The 12,457-nt window shown below is 40.5% G+C and overlaps 1 protein-coding gene across 21 annotated transcripts in view; it reads right to left on the bottom strand.

Moving 5' to 3' along the window:
• The window catches only part of Kif21a (kinesin family member 21A), a 115,741-nt gene that overhangs the window by 13,234 nt on the left and 90,050 nt on the right, over positions 1–12,457 (bottom strand). For 4 of the 21 annotated variants that reach the window (XM_060388797.1, XM_060388799.1, XM_060388800.1 and 1 more), the window contains 7 exons: positions 10,694–10,754; positions 10,079–10,133; positions 7,869–8,083; positions 4,529–4,636; positions 3,259–3,387; positions 1,187–1,225; positions 531–545 (listed from right to left, as the gene is read on the bottom strand). In XM_060388797.1, the coding sequence (XP_060244780.1) occupies positions 531–545; positions 1,187–1,225; positions 3,259–3,387; positions 4,529–4,636; positions 7,869–8,083; positions 10,079–10,133; positions 10,694–10,754 (622 nt within the window). The remainder of the gene's footprint in view (positions 1–530; positions 546–1,186; positions 1,226–3,258; positions 3,388–4,528; positions 4,637–7,868; positions 8,084–10,078; positions 10,134–10,693; positions 10,755–12,457) is intronic. The other 17 variants (XM_060388801.1, XM_060388817.1, XM_060388804.1 and 14 more) reach the window with 9 other exon arrangements.

Below are 12,457 nucleotides of genomic sequence, written 5' to 3'. Positions count from 1 at the left end.
GCGTAAGGCTGCGGTCAGTGTCTTTCCAGGCCGCTGTGTGTTGAGGCAGCACCGTTTGTTTCAGCCATGCGGGCAAGCCGCCTTGCCCAGGCAGCTCTGTCCCTGCTTCCCGAGCGCTGCGCAGTCACTGTGTGGGTTCTGCAGACCCCAACTCTAGTTGCTATGCCTCCACCAAGCACCCTCCCTTCTGAGACAGCACCCCAGCCTGTTCTACTGTATTTTAATACTGATGGTTATTCGGTGTTCAGAAGAAAAGTATCTCAGTATTAAAAAATTAAAAATATTCTAAGTATTTTCTAGGCCATCAAACTGTTCTAAAACACTCAGTATATTAGAGTTAATATTTTGTAACAATCACACCATACCACTAAAGATGATAGATAAATATGACCTATAGAACATTAAATTAAATTATGTGAATTTGTACAACAAAGCTGATCTGAATGGAGAAGAAAAAAAATCTTTTTTTTCCATGCAAACGAGTAAAGTCATAACACTGAGATTAATTTATTCTCCCTTCCCCTGCCTACCTTCTGGAGGATCTGCTGATGTTCAGAAAAATGACCATAAAACAAGGAAAACAAGGGTGAGGGTAGGGGGAGACAAATAGATAAATGTGGAAAGAGGGAACAAGAGAAAAAGAAAAAAATTAAGGCCGTCCCCAAATCCATAACATGAAAAAATGTAATGCTATTGGGTTTTAGAACTTCATTTATCAGTTTAATAAAGTTAAATATGAATCCCTTTACTTCCAATTTTTGCTCAATTTTGTCATGACAGTATCCTTTTATATTCTAGTATGCTGCTATAAAATAGGTTGTTTTTTTTTTTTCCAGATTGCTAAACCAACCAGAAAAGATACCTACGTGACTCCTAGACTTAGAAGCAGCAGAAATGCTTAACCCTGAGGCTCAAGCCTTTCTGACAATGGTGCTGGGGAAACATGAGTATCATTTGCAGCAACAAACAAGGTTCCAAGTGTTCATAATGACTGTTTGCTACCATTTTTTTACAGGATAAATGCAAACAGTACATTAAAATTAACATTTTAAAATATTAGCGCAATTACGTGGCTTATAACAAGTTATTCATGCAATGAAAAAACTGAGACTTTGCTTAGGATTTCTGAGAGGCGTTTAGGACATTAGTGGAATGAAAGGACATAGGAGAGAGAGGAAGAAAGTACCTGTGTACCTCCGACAAAGAGGAGTCACTTTCATCAGACCTACAGCAAAAGAGTTAGAGTCGTGAGGAAAGGAACGGAGGCCAAAACAGGTAAAGACACTGACGACAGACTGACAATCAACAGCATGAATAACAGCATTTTGTAAGCATTTTCTCTTCAGTCTCTGTTTTTCTGTTTGCACTGGAAATCAGCAAGTTTAAAGTACAGTTAAATTCAACAACTATACATATATATACACTCTTGGTTTTCTACTAACTTTAGGGGGCAAAAACTGTGTACTTATTACTGACCCATAGATTCTACCTTCACCTCTAAAACACAGGTCCCGGCAAGGAGACATATTAAGTATATGAACTGCGTCACTGCCAGGTTTAACTTGACAACTATCTAAAAGAAAAAAAAAAAAAAAAAAAAAGGAAATCCTCATTCTACTACCTATGCATGAATTCATTTTCCTAGTTACTGTTTTAGATAGAGTCTTCTGTGATTGACACATTCTTGGCTGTTAGGGACTTAGGTCGTGTAGTGTTCCTGGGGAGAAGGTTAAAGGCAGTGTTTGACAGACACGAAATGTGAGAAGAACCCAACTGTGAGGTGTGCATGTCACAGATGAAATAGGATCGTCTCAGGCCCCCACACCAAGGAATACAAAATGAAGGGAAGTTTTTCCAAGTATAAAGTTAGTGGACTCAACATATTACTTATGGGAATAACAGCAATAAAAATAATGCAGTCCATAAAACATATTAGGAGCAAAATAGTAAACCATGATGAGATTATCAAGATTATCAAGACTGACAGAAAAAGAAAAGAGAGAGACAGGTTCTTACTCCATACCTCAGGCTGTCCTGACACTGACTATGTAGCCCAGTCTGGCCGTGAGCGTACAGTGGTTCTCCCTAAGGAGCCTCTCGCATGCTGGGTTGCGCTTGTGAGCCACCACACCCAGCTTGTGATGGAAAAATGTATAACTACTGTGAATGCAAAGTGTGTGAAATTCAGCAACTGTTCACAGGTTAGTGAGGGCAGACTTCCGTGACATATTCCTAACGCCCTACCTTCCTCAGCTGATAGAGCGCCTTCATAACATTCAGGGCTGTTTTCTTCAAGAGCACAATATACACCTTTCTAGGCCAATTTAAAGGACCCATCATCTACTTAATATATTTTTTAAAAAAACTAATAAGGAATATATAAAGAACTGATTTATGAATTAAGCATATTAAAAATGATTTCCAAATGATGAGTGTAATTACATTTATAGAGCCATTTAATACAATCTTAAGCATACTAGACAGATCTTTTAAATGGCATCCTATAAATTTTAGAGATGTTACATGCGGGAAGACAGCAGCATAGGAAACCAACAGCTGTAGCTGGGGGGGGGGGTGCCAAGTGCATCCGTTCACAGGGTATTATTCAAATTCCAAGCAGACAGGCCAGAGCTCATGACTACATTATGGCGGTCGTATTTAGCACTGAATGTTTAGAAGAAAGATTGTGTCTCAACATAGGGATATCTTTTTACTTCTGCGTTAGTAAAAATGATATTTTCCACATCCTAGCCTCTCCCCGCAATGCCCTTCCAGTCCCGCATCATCTGTCCATATGGGCAGCAAGTTAGTGGCAAAGTTATCTGGAACCACCAAATCACAGGAGCCCGTGGTCTTTGTCAGTTGTCTTATCCGCAAATGGTAAAACATTCGACATGTTTCAATGTAGTGTGACAGGGTTGGACACTCTTGTGAGTTTATAGAAGCTGAAAAAGCCAGAGGCTTTTTTATTTTTGGCATCAGTTGCTGAAAGATTCATAAGTTCTAGCCTACTTGCACAAGAAAAGGTGAGCTGAGAACGGAAAGCACAGCCGTGCACATTTACTGCAGGGAGCCATGTTCAGCAGGGGACTATCTTAAGTTTGGCCACATGGTTCCTTCCGTTTGAATGAGACAAAAATATGGCAAGAGTTTACTGTGCAGACTCCACCTCCCAAACAGCGAGGGCGAAAGGTCCCCAGACTGTTCTGGGGGTGCGGAGTCCCGGGTGAGAGGCCAGGGCTCTCTTCCACGACTTACTTATCCTGCTGAACTGAGGCGTTTCCCTGAGAAACAGTAAGGCGATTAAACACATTCAGATCGTTACGGGGCCGGCTTGGTGGGGAGGAAGGAGGTGAGAGGCTAGCCTCGGAAGCGCCAGAATCTGAGCTACGAGAAAAAAAGAACATTAAACAGGTGGCTTTAGTTGGTTATGCTTTGTTAGGAAAGTTCTGGAAACATGCTTTGTTAAAAATATGCTTTTTATGATAGAATTCCTTCTTTTCTTCCTCTCTTCCTTTTTTTTTTTTTTTTTAAGATTATGCTCTCTCAACAAAGAAAACGATTTTACTAGAATTTGTCACGAAGGCCACAAGATGGCAGTATGGAGGGCAATCCCAACTTAATTATAAATCTAGATAGACCTGAGAGCAAGTGCAGGCCAAGAGGCTGGCCCAAAGGGCTCCAGGGCAAATCGCCTCATCGGTTGACTCTGTAATTTATTTTCCCTAGTTTACCGTTTTTCAGTGAGTCCCTGAGACACTGGATTCAATTAAAAAACAGGGCAGATTGGTTCTTGAAAACTAGAGAAAGCAAGGACGAACAGAAGGAAAGCAGGTAGCTCCACCGACGGTCAGCGGTGGCCGACGTGTAAGTTATCTCTTGGCACCGAGGAAGAGGGTGGTAGCATAAGAACGCCCCCTGAGGGGCAGAAAAGATAGGAACATGTCTTAGTGTTAGAGAAAAGCACACGGCAGTGTTTCCTGCTACTTGAGCGCAGGCTGGTGGGAGACGCGGAGGCGCTTGGCATCATTTCGTTCATCTCAACTTCTGCGCTCCTCGGGGTGTAGCCTCCAAGCGCCCATGGAAAGGGATCGGCAGACCGTCCTCTGCGCTGCTACTGAACCCCTCATCAACCATACAAGAACCGACCGAGGCTGGCATCCACAGTCCAGATGCGAGGGGAAGCGAGAAGGCGGGGAGGGAAGGTCAAGGCAGCTGCAGAGGACGGGAGAAACGAATTCCGCGTCCCTCTGGGGGACCACCTGAAACGTCAGCTTCCTAACTTTCCGTGTGGAGGCAACTGAAGAGAACGCGAGTGACGTGAGGACGGAGACAAGAGCTCAAGTGGAAGGAAGGTGTGTGAGAGACCAGACAGCCAGGAGACCCCTGAGCCAAGCCGAGAGCTCGCTTGTCTGCAGTGTCTGCGGAGCCAGGCAAGCGCGCAGGGTCAGCAGAGCGCAGGCCCTCCGCACGCCACGCGATGCTGCCGAGGACCCTCCAAGCCAGGTGAAAAGCACGGGGCACTTACTGTTTCTGCTCCTTGGCCTTTGGTTTATCTGCTTTCTCATACGCCTTCCTCCTTGTTACAGGGGAAGGTTCGGGGATTTTTTTTTCTGATAGAGATGACTGTCTGGAGCTAAAATAGGAAAGAACTTTAATTATTCTTATTTTTCTACTGTTTATTTTTATTTTAATCAGTTTTAATATCTTTAAGTGTAAAAAAAAAAAACACCTCGATAGCCAACCTGATCTAAAAGCTCTAATTTATTTATTGTGGGGTGGTAGGGGTGGGGATAGAACTATGAAAGGAAAACAATGCATGATTTATTTCTTGTTCCTAGAAGCTCAATAATCACACATTTTTAAGTTAGCGATTTTTTTTAAATTATGTGCCAGCCGGCAACTTTTAATGTAAACATAAATAATAATGTTAAATAAATGGAATAAATATCTTAAGTATCCAAATTTTATCAGAAATTGTTTGAGGAAAATTTATCTTAAAAGTTTTGCAAGAAGAAAACTATTAGAATATGAGACATAAAACAATTTACTAAATATACATTAAAATGTGGATATAAAGTAGCAATATCAGTAGTTACACAAAACCAATAGTGACAATTATTTTTACTGAACTAGATATAGACAATAATTAGTAGTTTTATATATTTTAGTAATAAAATATTCTTGTGATGCACCTAACTTTAGATAGTAAAAGCTAGGTGTGGTAGCTCAAGCTCATAATCCCAGCATTTAAAAGACTGGGATGAGAGGTTGTTTTAGTAAAAATCTGAATCCCACAACCATAAGGAAAGCCAAATTTAAAATGAAACAACTTTAAATCAAACCTCTCATAGTCAACAATCTTGAGAGCGATCTGCCTGTTCAGTTTATTCTTAAAAATTATTCTTGAGATATTGAGTTCAGTAGAAACAGGGAATTAATTATATTTCTAGATCCTGGGCTACATAGTGAGTTTTTTTGTTTGTTTGTTTTTTGTTGTTTAAGGCCAGTCTAGGACATAATGAATGAGACCCTATTTGATTAAAAAAAATGTGGAGTGGTTGCTGAATAAATAAAATTTAAAGACTATGAGTACTATGAATGCAATGACGCATATTACTATTCTCAGCAAGTTAAAACCAATTAAAAAATAGGAAATGGGTTTGGATAAGTGAAACGTCACTAAATTTCATGTGCCTGAAGAAAGCATAATTTAATAATTTTGCATTCTACACACGATAAGAAAATGAAAGTGGTGCATTAATATCTATAGGAGCTCCCATACCAAGCACATGAACAAACTTAAGTTTGTGAGAACCTAGGCCTGACAGGCATGTAATCTTCACACTTAGGAGATGGAGGCACCAGCCTCGTCTACATAGTTATTTTGATGCCAGCCTAGGCTCCAGGAGACTGCCTCAAACAAGGAAGAGAAAGTTTAAAATTGCAAGCTCAGCCCACTACGTTCGTGAAAACTTTGAAGTAAATTGTATGATGAGGCAAAATAAAAAAAAGACATTTTCTACAACTTGTCATAAAGAATACATTTATAAATAGACATATTACCTGAGGGGGATTCCAGGCCACAGACTTAGTCTTGAAGTTGCTAAAGTGCAGACTAAACACTGAGCACAGGCGGGTCCCTAGCAATCCTCTATCTTTTTGTCTCTTATCTGTGATTGAAAGCATCTGTTCCGCGCTCGGCCTGTCACAGCTTTGAAACCATGGCTACACTTGTTAGCAGCATCCAGCATTAATTACTTAAGCTCCTCAAGCACATGCAAGAAAGTTCTGTCATTAAAATTAATTTTGTAACTAAAGGTAGTAGATGGGATGGCTGACGGAAAAGGATAGAAAGGCCTTCATAAAATGAAGAATATTATGGAAAACAGACACTCGCAGGTAGCAGTTTATTACTCTGTATTATCTGACGCATGCTGCTTTAGGGCGCTATTTCTCATAGATGTGTATTCATATCAGAAATCATCTGCTAGATTATACATAAGAGTTAATTTGCATTAAAAATCTTTGTCCATGAGGAGCTAGAGTGCTGCTGAGTGGGGAAGAGAACTTGCTCCTCTTTCAAAGGACCCACATGGTGGTACAGAGCCATCTGTAACTGCAGTTCCAGGGTATCAGACACACTTTTCTGACCTCCGAAGGCACAAGGCACACACAGGCAAAACATACACATAAATAATAAATGAAAAATCTAAAAGAGAATTAATGTTTTAAAGGGAAATAAAGTTCTAATTTTAATTCAACCACCAACATACAAAAACACACACACTCACAAAGGCACACCCATGCAAAAAGCATTTTTTTTTTTTACAAATGTTTTTCAACAGAGATTTCCTTATTCAACTGCTCACTGACATTCTCTCCAGACATAACGCTTCATCTTGAAGGGTTAGAAAAGGTGGGCGTGGTAATACACCTATTTCATCTCAGCACTTGGGAGCCAGAGGCCAGCTTGGTCTGTATAGCAAAGTCCATGTCAGCCAGGGTTACATAGTGAGACCCTGTCTCAAAAAACTAAAGTAAACTAAAGCAGGAAAACTCGAAAGGCACAAAGTTTATGATTCGTTTTTCCTTTTCCTTTTTTTCCTTAATAGGCATGGCAACAATTTACTATCCTACCAAGGTGTTAGGACTAGGCCCTAAATGATTTGGGGGCAAATTTGGGTCTTTAAAGCTTCTGTATTTTATTTGTATCACTTAACCATATGTAAGTGTTTCTAAATAAATCGCGCCTATAATCAGTACTCAGAAAATTATGGGCCCTTAAAATTATCCTAAAACTTAGAGATTAAGCAAAGCAAGTAAAAAAAAAAAAAAAAAAAAAAAAAAAAAGAACAATATTTTGACTGTCCAAAACACTGTGGTTGGGCTGGAGAGAGTACTCACTGGAGAAAGTACTTAATGCACAAACACGACAAACAAAATTTGCCTGCCTAGAACCCGCATAAAAACAGGAGCGTGGCGGCCCTCCCACAATCCCAGCCCAGTGTAGGCAGAGAAAGGGAATTCCAGGAACAAGCTTGCTGGGCTAGAGCATGAACTCTGAATTCAGAGAAGGACCATGCCTCATTATGTGTGCTGAGAACAATGGAACAGGACACATCACTTCAACTTTGCCCTCCCATACACAAGAACACGCACGCACTCACACACACACACACACACCACACCACATATACATATGCAAATAAAAACTAGGGCCAACAATACCTAACAGAAGTGACTTTGAGAGCAAGAAGACTTATTACCTATTTTTTTAACATAAATAAGAAATTAGCAACATGCGTATTAATAAACATATCAAAAAGCCAAAAGAAAGGGAGTTAGTATAGCGGGGCCAGACTTACATGCTGCCTATCTTAGAAGGTAAGCCAGATGGGGGCAGAAGCTCTTTGTCCCTAGCAGAAGGACCACTTGTCTCTGTATTCAGTCCAGTCTCTTGCCCTTCTGCCACAGGTGTAAGAGGGCCGGGCAAGGACGCGTCTCCTGCGCTAGTGTCTGAGGCTAGTTCACTGCTGTCGGCGTACAGCAGTTCCATCTGAGTGGTGGTTCTCCTTCGAGCCTAGTTAAAGAACGGGGAGAGAAGCAGTCAGAAGCACACAGACTTAAAAAGCTTCAGCTCATCCTTTCCTTGCAGGTGTGCCAAAGAGAGCATGTGTGATAGAGACAAGGCAGATTTATAGCCAGGCACCACCTTTCAAGGCCGCGAGAATGGGCAGCATTTGAACGGCACACTTGTGCCAGAGGCAGTTCTAAGTCTTTGTTATGTCAGCTGTGGAGAGCTGAGTGGTTCACTAGTGAGGATGTGAAAGCAGGGATGCTGTGCGTCTGTCCGTGGTAACTCAGGCAAAATCAAAGGCAAGGGATCTGCCAGCACCATCACTGTGCTGTCCAGTTGGAAGTGGCCAGCTCCCTCAACCTGTAACTGCTCTCACACACAGAGAAAAGACAGGGAAATGAAGAAAGGGAACAGGAAGGGATTAAGCCAAAGGAAAATCCATTGTAGGAAAGTTCAACTAAACTGCAATGTTGCCCGTCTTTAAAAGCTCTCTTAATATAAACTTTAGATTTTTATTGTCAGTGGGTTTTTTTTTTCCTACTGATAACCTATACAGTGAGTTTATTCTGCCCACTGGAAAACCGACTCTGCTGCATTGAAGTTTTGATTCTGTGTCGTTAACACAGTACCTGTTGTGGCCCCTTATTAAAATCATAAGATGACTTCATTATTCAAAGACTGAAAAAGAAGTAAGACCTCTGTTGCATCTTTAAAATTAAAAAAAAAAAATGCGTTTTAGAATTTTACAATGAGAAAGCCCAGGGGCTTGGCAGGGACACAGCACTTTTTACCCTCTCAGTTCTTCCCATTCTGAAGGTTCTAGGGCAGAGGCCCCTCTCCCTTGCTACTTCCCAGCCTTAGTGGTTTCTGATCATGTATGATCATCGCTTCACAGGTCTCTCAGGCATAGGCTTGCCTGAGTAGGTTTTCACAGGGCCCAGAAGATAAAACTACCTTACAACATTCCCCTCGCTGCTTATGCTGGATCCAAACCACAATGGAATGTTTTGAGTTTTGGTAGCTGGTTTGATCATTCAGAGCAAATTACAAACTGTATCCTGAAATGCCAGTACCCAAATACCGCACAAGAATCTAGAGATCTATTTTCATTCACCTCACAAGTATTTTAAAAAAATAAATTTTACACTAAAAATCCATATTGAATAAAGACTTATCATGGGGGGGAGTGGAGAATCTCATAGCTTTCAGCTCATATTCTTACAAAAAAATGACCAACACTTAATGATGTTTATTGCTAAAATAGGGAATGACTTCCCATTCCCTCTCCCAAGCATTGTGGGAAGGCCAAACTACCCGTTACATTACTTGATTAACTATGGTGGTCCTTAAAACGCTCCTGTTCATTCATACAGCATTACCTTCCAAGATGTGAATCTATGCACTTATCAAGGTACTGCAAGTACCTTGTTTTAAGTTCTTTGCTTTCCACTGACTTAACACCATTAGTTAATTTATCTAATATCAAACACAATCATCCAGTCTCAAAAGGACCGTGTGATTCCTACACATTTAATAATATTTGTCATCTCCTTTTTAAATCCCTATAAGTACACATCATAACCCCCTAAATTTCTATTTTCAATAATCTCAGAATACTTGACAAGGAAGAAACACTTAAAACAAAACATAAGAAAAAAAAAAAAGCTGGAATTTCACAAATGCCGTGTCCATTGAAATGACTGATACTGCATGCCACTGTGGAACCTACTACTTAACTAAGGAATGGTTTAAAAATCAGCCTCCATATTGCATTTCATCAAGTATAAGTAAGTGTAAAAATTTAGTAAAGCTTAAGTTTCAGCTGAGAAGCTTTTCAAGATATTTTTCAATTATTACTTATACAGACTATAAGATAACTTATTGAATAAAAGTACTCCCACTTCCACTTCACTAGATGCCAAACTGGAAGCCTATGAGTTTGATAGTGACAGAGAGAACAATGGAACATGTTTGCCCGATATTTGTAATTTTCCTTACCTTGCTCTTAGGTTTCACTTCACCACAAAGCTTCATAAGGTCTGAAGACAATGTGCTGCATAGAAATTAGGATCAATTATGAGTCTGAATTCATACTCACTACCCAGACTTGCATACCCCTCATGTTTATGACTATGAAAAAAAAATTATATGCATGGAAAACCCAGAGAGGTAACACTTAAAATCTAGGTGGATTGATTAAAAATTGATTCATTTTTCTTCCTTAACTATTCCCATATTTTATTTTAAAAATTATGACAGGCATGGCTTTGTTTGACTTTCAAATTATCTATCTTAAGATAATTGCTTAATACAGTAAGACTCAAGTTTTAGCAATCCTATAGAACAGGCTGGGGAGATGGCTTGGTCGTTAAGAACACTTATTGCTCTTACAGAGGATCTGAGTTCGGTTCCCAGCACTCCAGTGAGGGGCTTACAGCTGCCTGTAGCTCTAGCTCCAAGGAATCCGATACCCTCTTCTGACCCGTTTCAGCTCTAGCACTCAAGGAGACATATCTGCACTGACATACACAAATACACATAATGAAAAAAAAAAAGCAAACCTTAACAGAAACTGTGACAGAAGCAAGCCAAGTGTGGTACTGTGTCTCTTACCTTCCCTCTGACCCTGGGCTGTTTAAAGGAGCATCTTCATCACTACTGTCCTCTTCATTTTCTAGAAAAAAAGTGAAAAGTGAAAGTGTTGCACAAGTTGGATGGGGTCCTAGTTCCTAGGCTAACCATATAAACATCAGCTCAGCGTCTCAACACAGGCGCTTTGGTTTGGACTGCTGAATCAGAATAAACAGTGGAGAACAACGCTTCTAAGAAGTGCCTCTAGTTTCCTTGCTAGGATGAGGAGAAATACGTCCAACATGGAAAAATCATGAGTTTGAACGGTAAGACATGGAAAAATGACATTCGGAGAACGGGAATTAGATTATGGATTTACCTGAGTACATACCATTATGCTATATATGTCCTATCCAAACACGTAAACCTACTGATTAAAATGAGAAGGTCACAATGAACGCCCCACGAGTTCCCGTCAGGGCAGTCGGTCCGTCACTACCACTGTGTATCCATCAGCATTCTAACACTGCACCCATACTGCATCTGAGTAGACTATCTCCCCCTTTTAGAATCTGGAGTAGAAAGATTATACACGAAGCCATCCAGGTGCCACGCAACAGCATGCATCTCTGTCACAGGTACACAGAAGACAAAGACAGTAATAGCTGTGCATGCAACAGCTCCGTAAACTACCAGGAGTAAACGGCTACCCCATCGGGAAAGCTGCGGCAGGCTAGAAGAATAACAAAACAAACCCAGAAAGACAGAGACATGGAAACCAAACATCAGACTAAGAAATCAGTAGATAAGTAGGAAATCAGGAGCTAAAACAGCTATAAAATAAAGCAAATAAACTATTTAACTGTCAGCAAGCCCCTAACATACATGCAGTTTTTTTAAACTCAGTTTTTATTTTAAAAAACTAAATAGTATCATGATGTAATTTAAATGTATAGGTGTGCGATTCACACCTTCATATTAGGTAAGACCACTGCAGACATGAGTCAACGCATCCCTTCTTCTCTAATGCTCCCTTCCTTCAACCACCGAGGATATGTCACGTCTCGGTGCAAGTTTAGTAATGTTTGGAAATATTATCTAAGATAGAACCATATTTAAGATTCACAGAGAGGGCAAGGAAATGGTGGTCTTGAAGGAAATGTGCATCTCAAAGGCATTCTTTCAAAGGAGGCTAAGATGACTGATTAGTTAATAATATAAATAAGGTTAAATAGAAGTGACAAGCTATGCTCCTTACAAACTCAGGGATTTGAACAGTCGGTCCCGGCGGTGGAGTTGTATGGCGAGGTAGCGCATCCTTGCATAAGGAAGAATACCACAGGGGGGCGGGGGGTTGGCTTTGAGAATTTACAGCCTTCCCCTGCCCCATCCCCAGTTTGTTCTCTCTGCTTGGTGTCTGCAGTTGAATGTGATTTACTACCATTGTCCTTTCAGACACTGGTAGAAACAGACAGAACTTAAAACATTAAGAAAAAATAAATACTTAACTCCTGTTTATGAATATATGTCTTCCAGAGAAATAAATTAGACTTCATATAAACAACCTGGCCAGAGCCAAGATGGCCAACCTCACCCCAGTTCATCACCAACTTAGGTATAGCCCCAAAACTAAAACTGATGCAAAGCATTTTATCTGATGGCTCACAGCTCTTCACTCGAGCACGAAACCATCAGGTGTGTTTCTCACCTAGCACCATTTAAATGAAAGCACAGAGCTCTCAGGTGTCCTGCTCATCCACACTGGGGCAGAGATTTATGATTTAACACCACTGGAAACTAACCAAG

Source organism: Meriones unguiculatus, chromosome 8, assembly GCF_030254825.1.
Source record: "Meriones unguiculatus strain TT.TT164.6M chromosome 8, Bangor_MerUng_6.1, whole genome shotgun sequence".
NCBI classification, from domain to species: domain Eukaryota; kingdom Metazoa; phylum Chordata; class Mammalia; order Rodentia; family Muridae; genus Meriones; species Meriones unguiculatus.
This window is presented reverse-complemented; position numbering and strand designations above follow the sequence as displayed.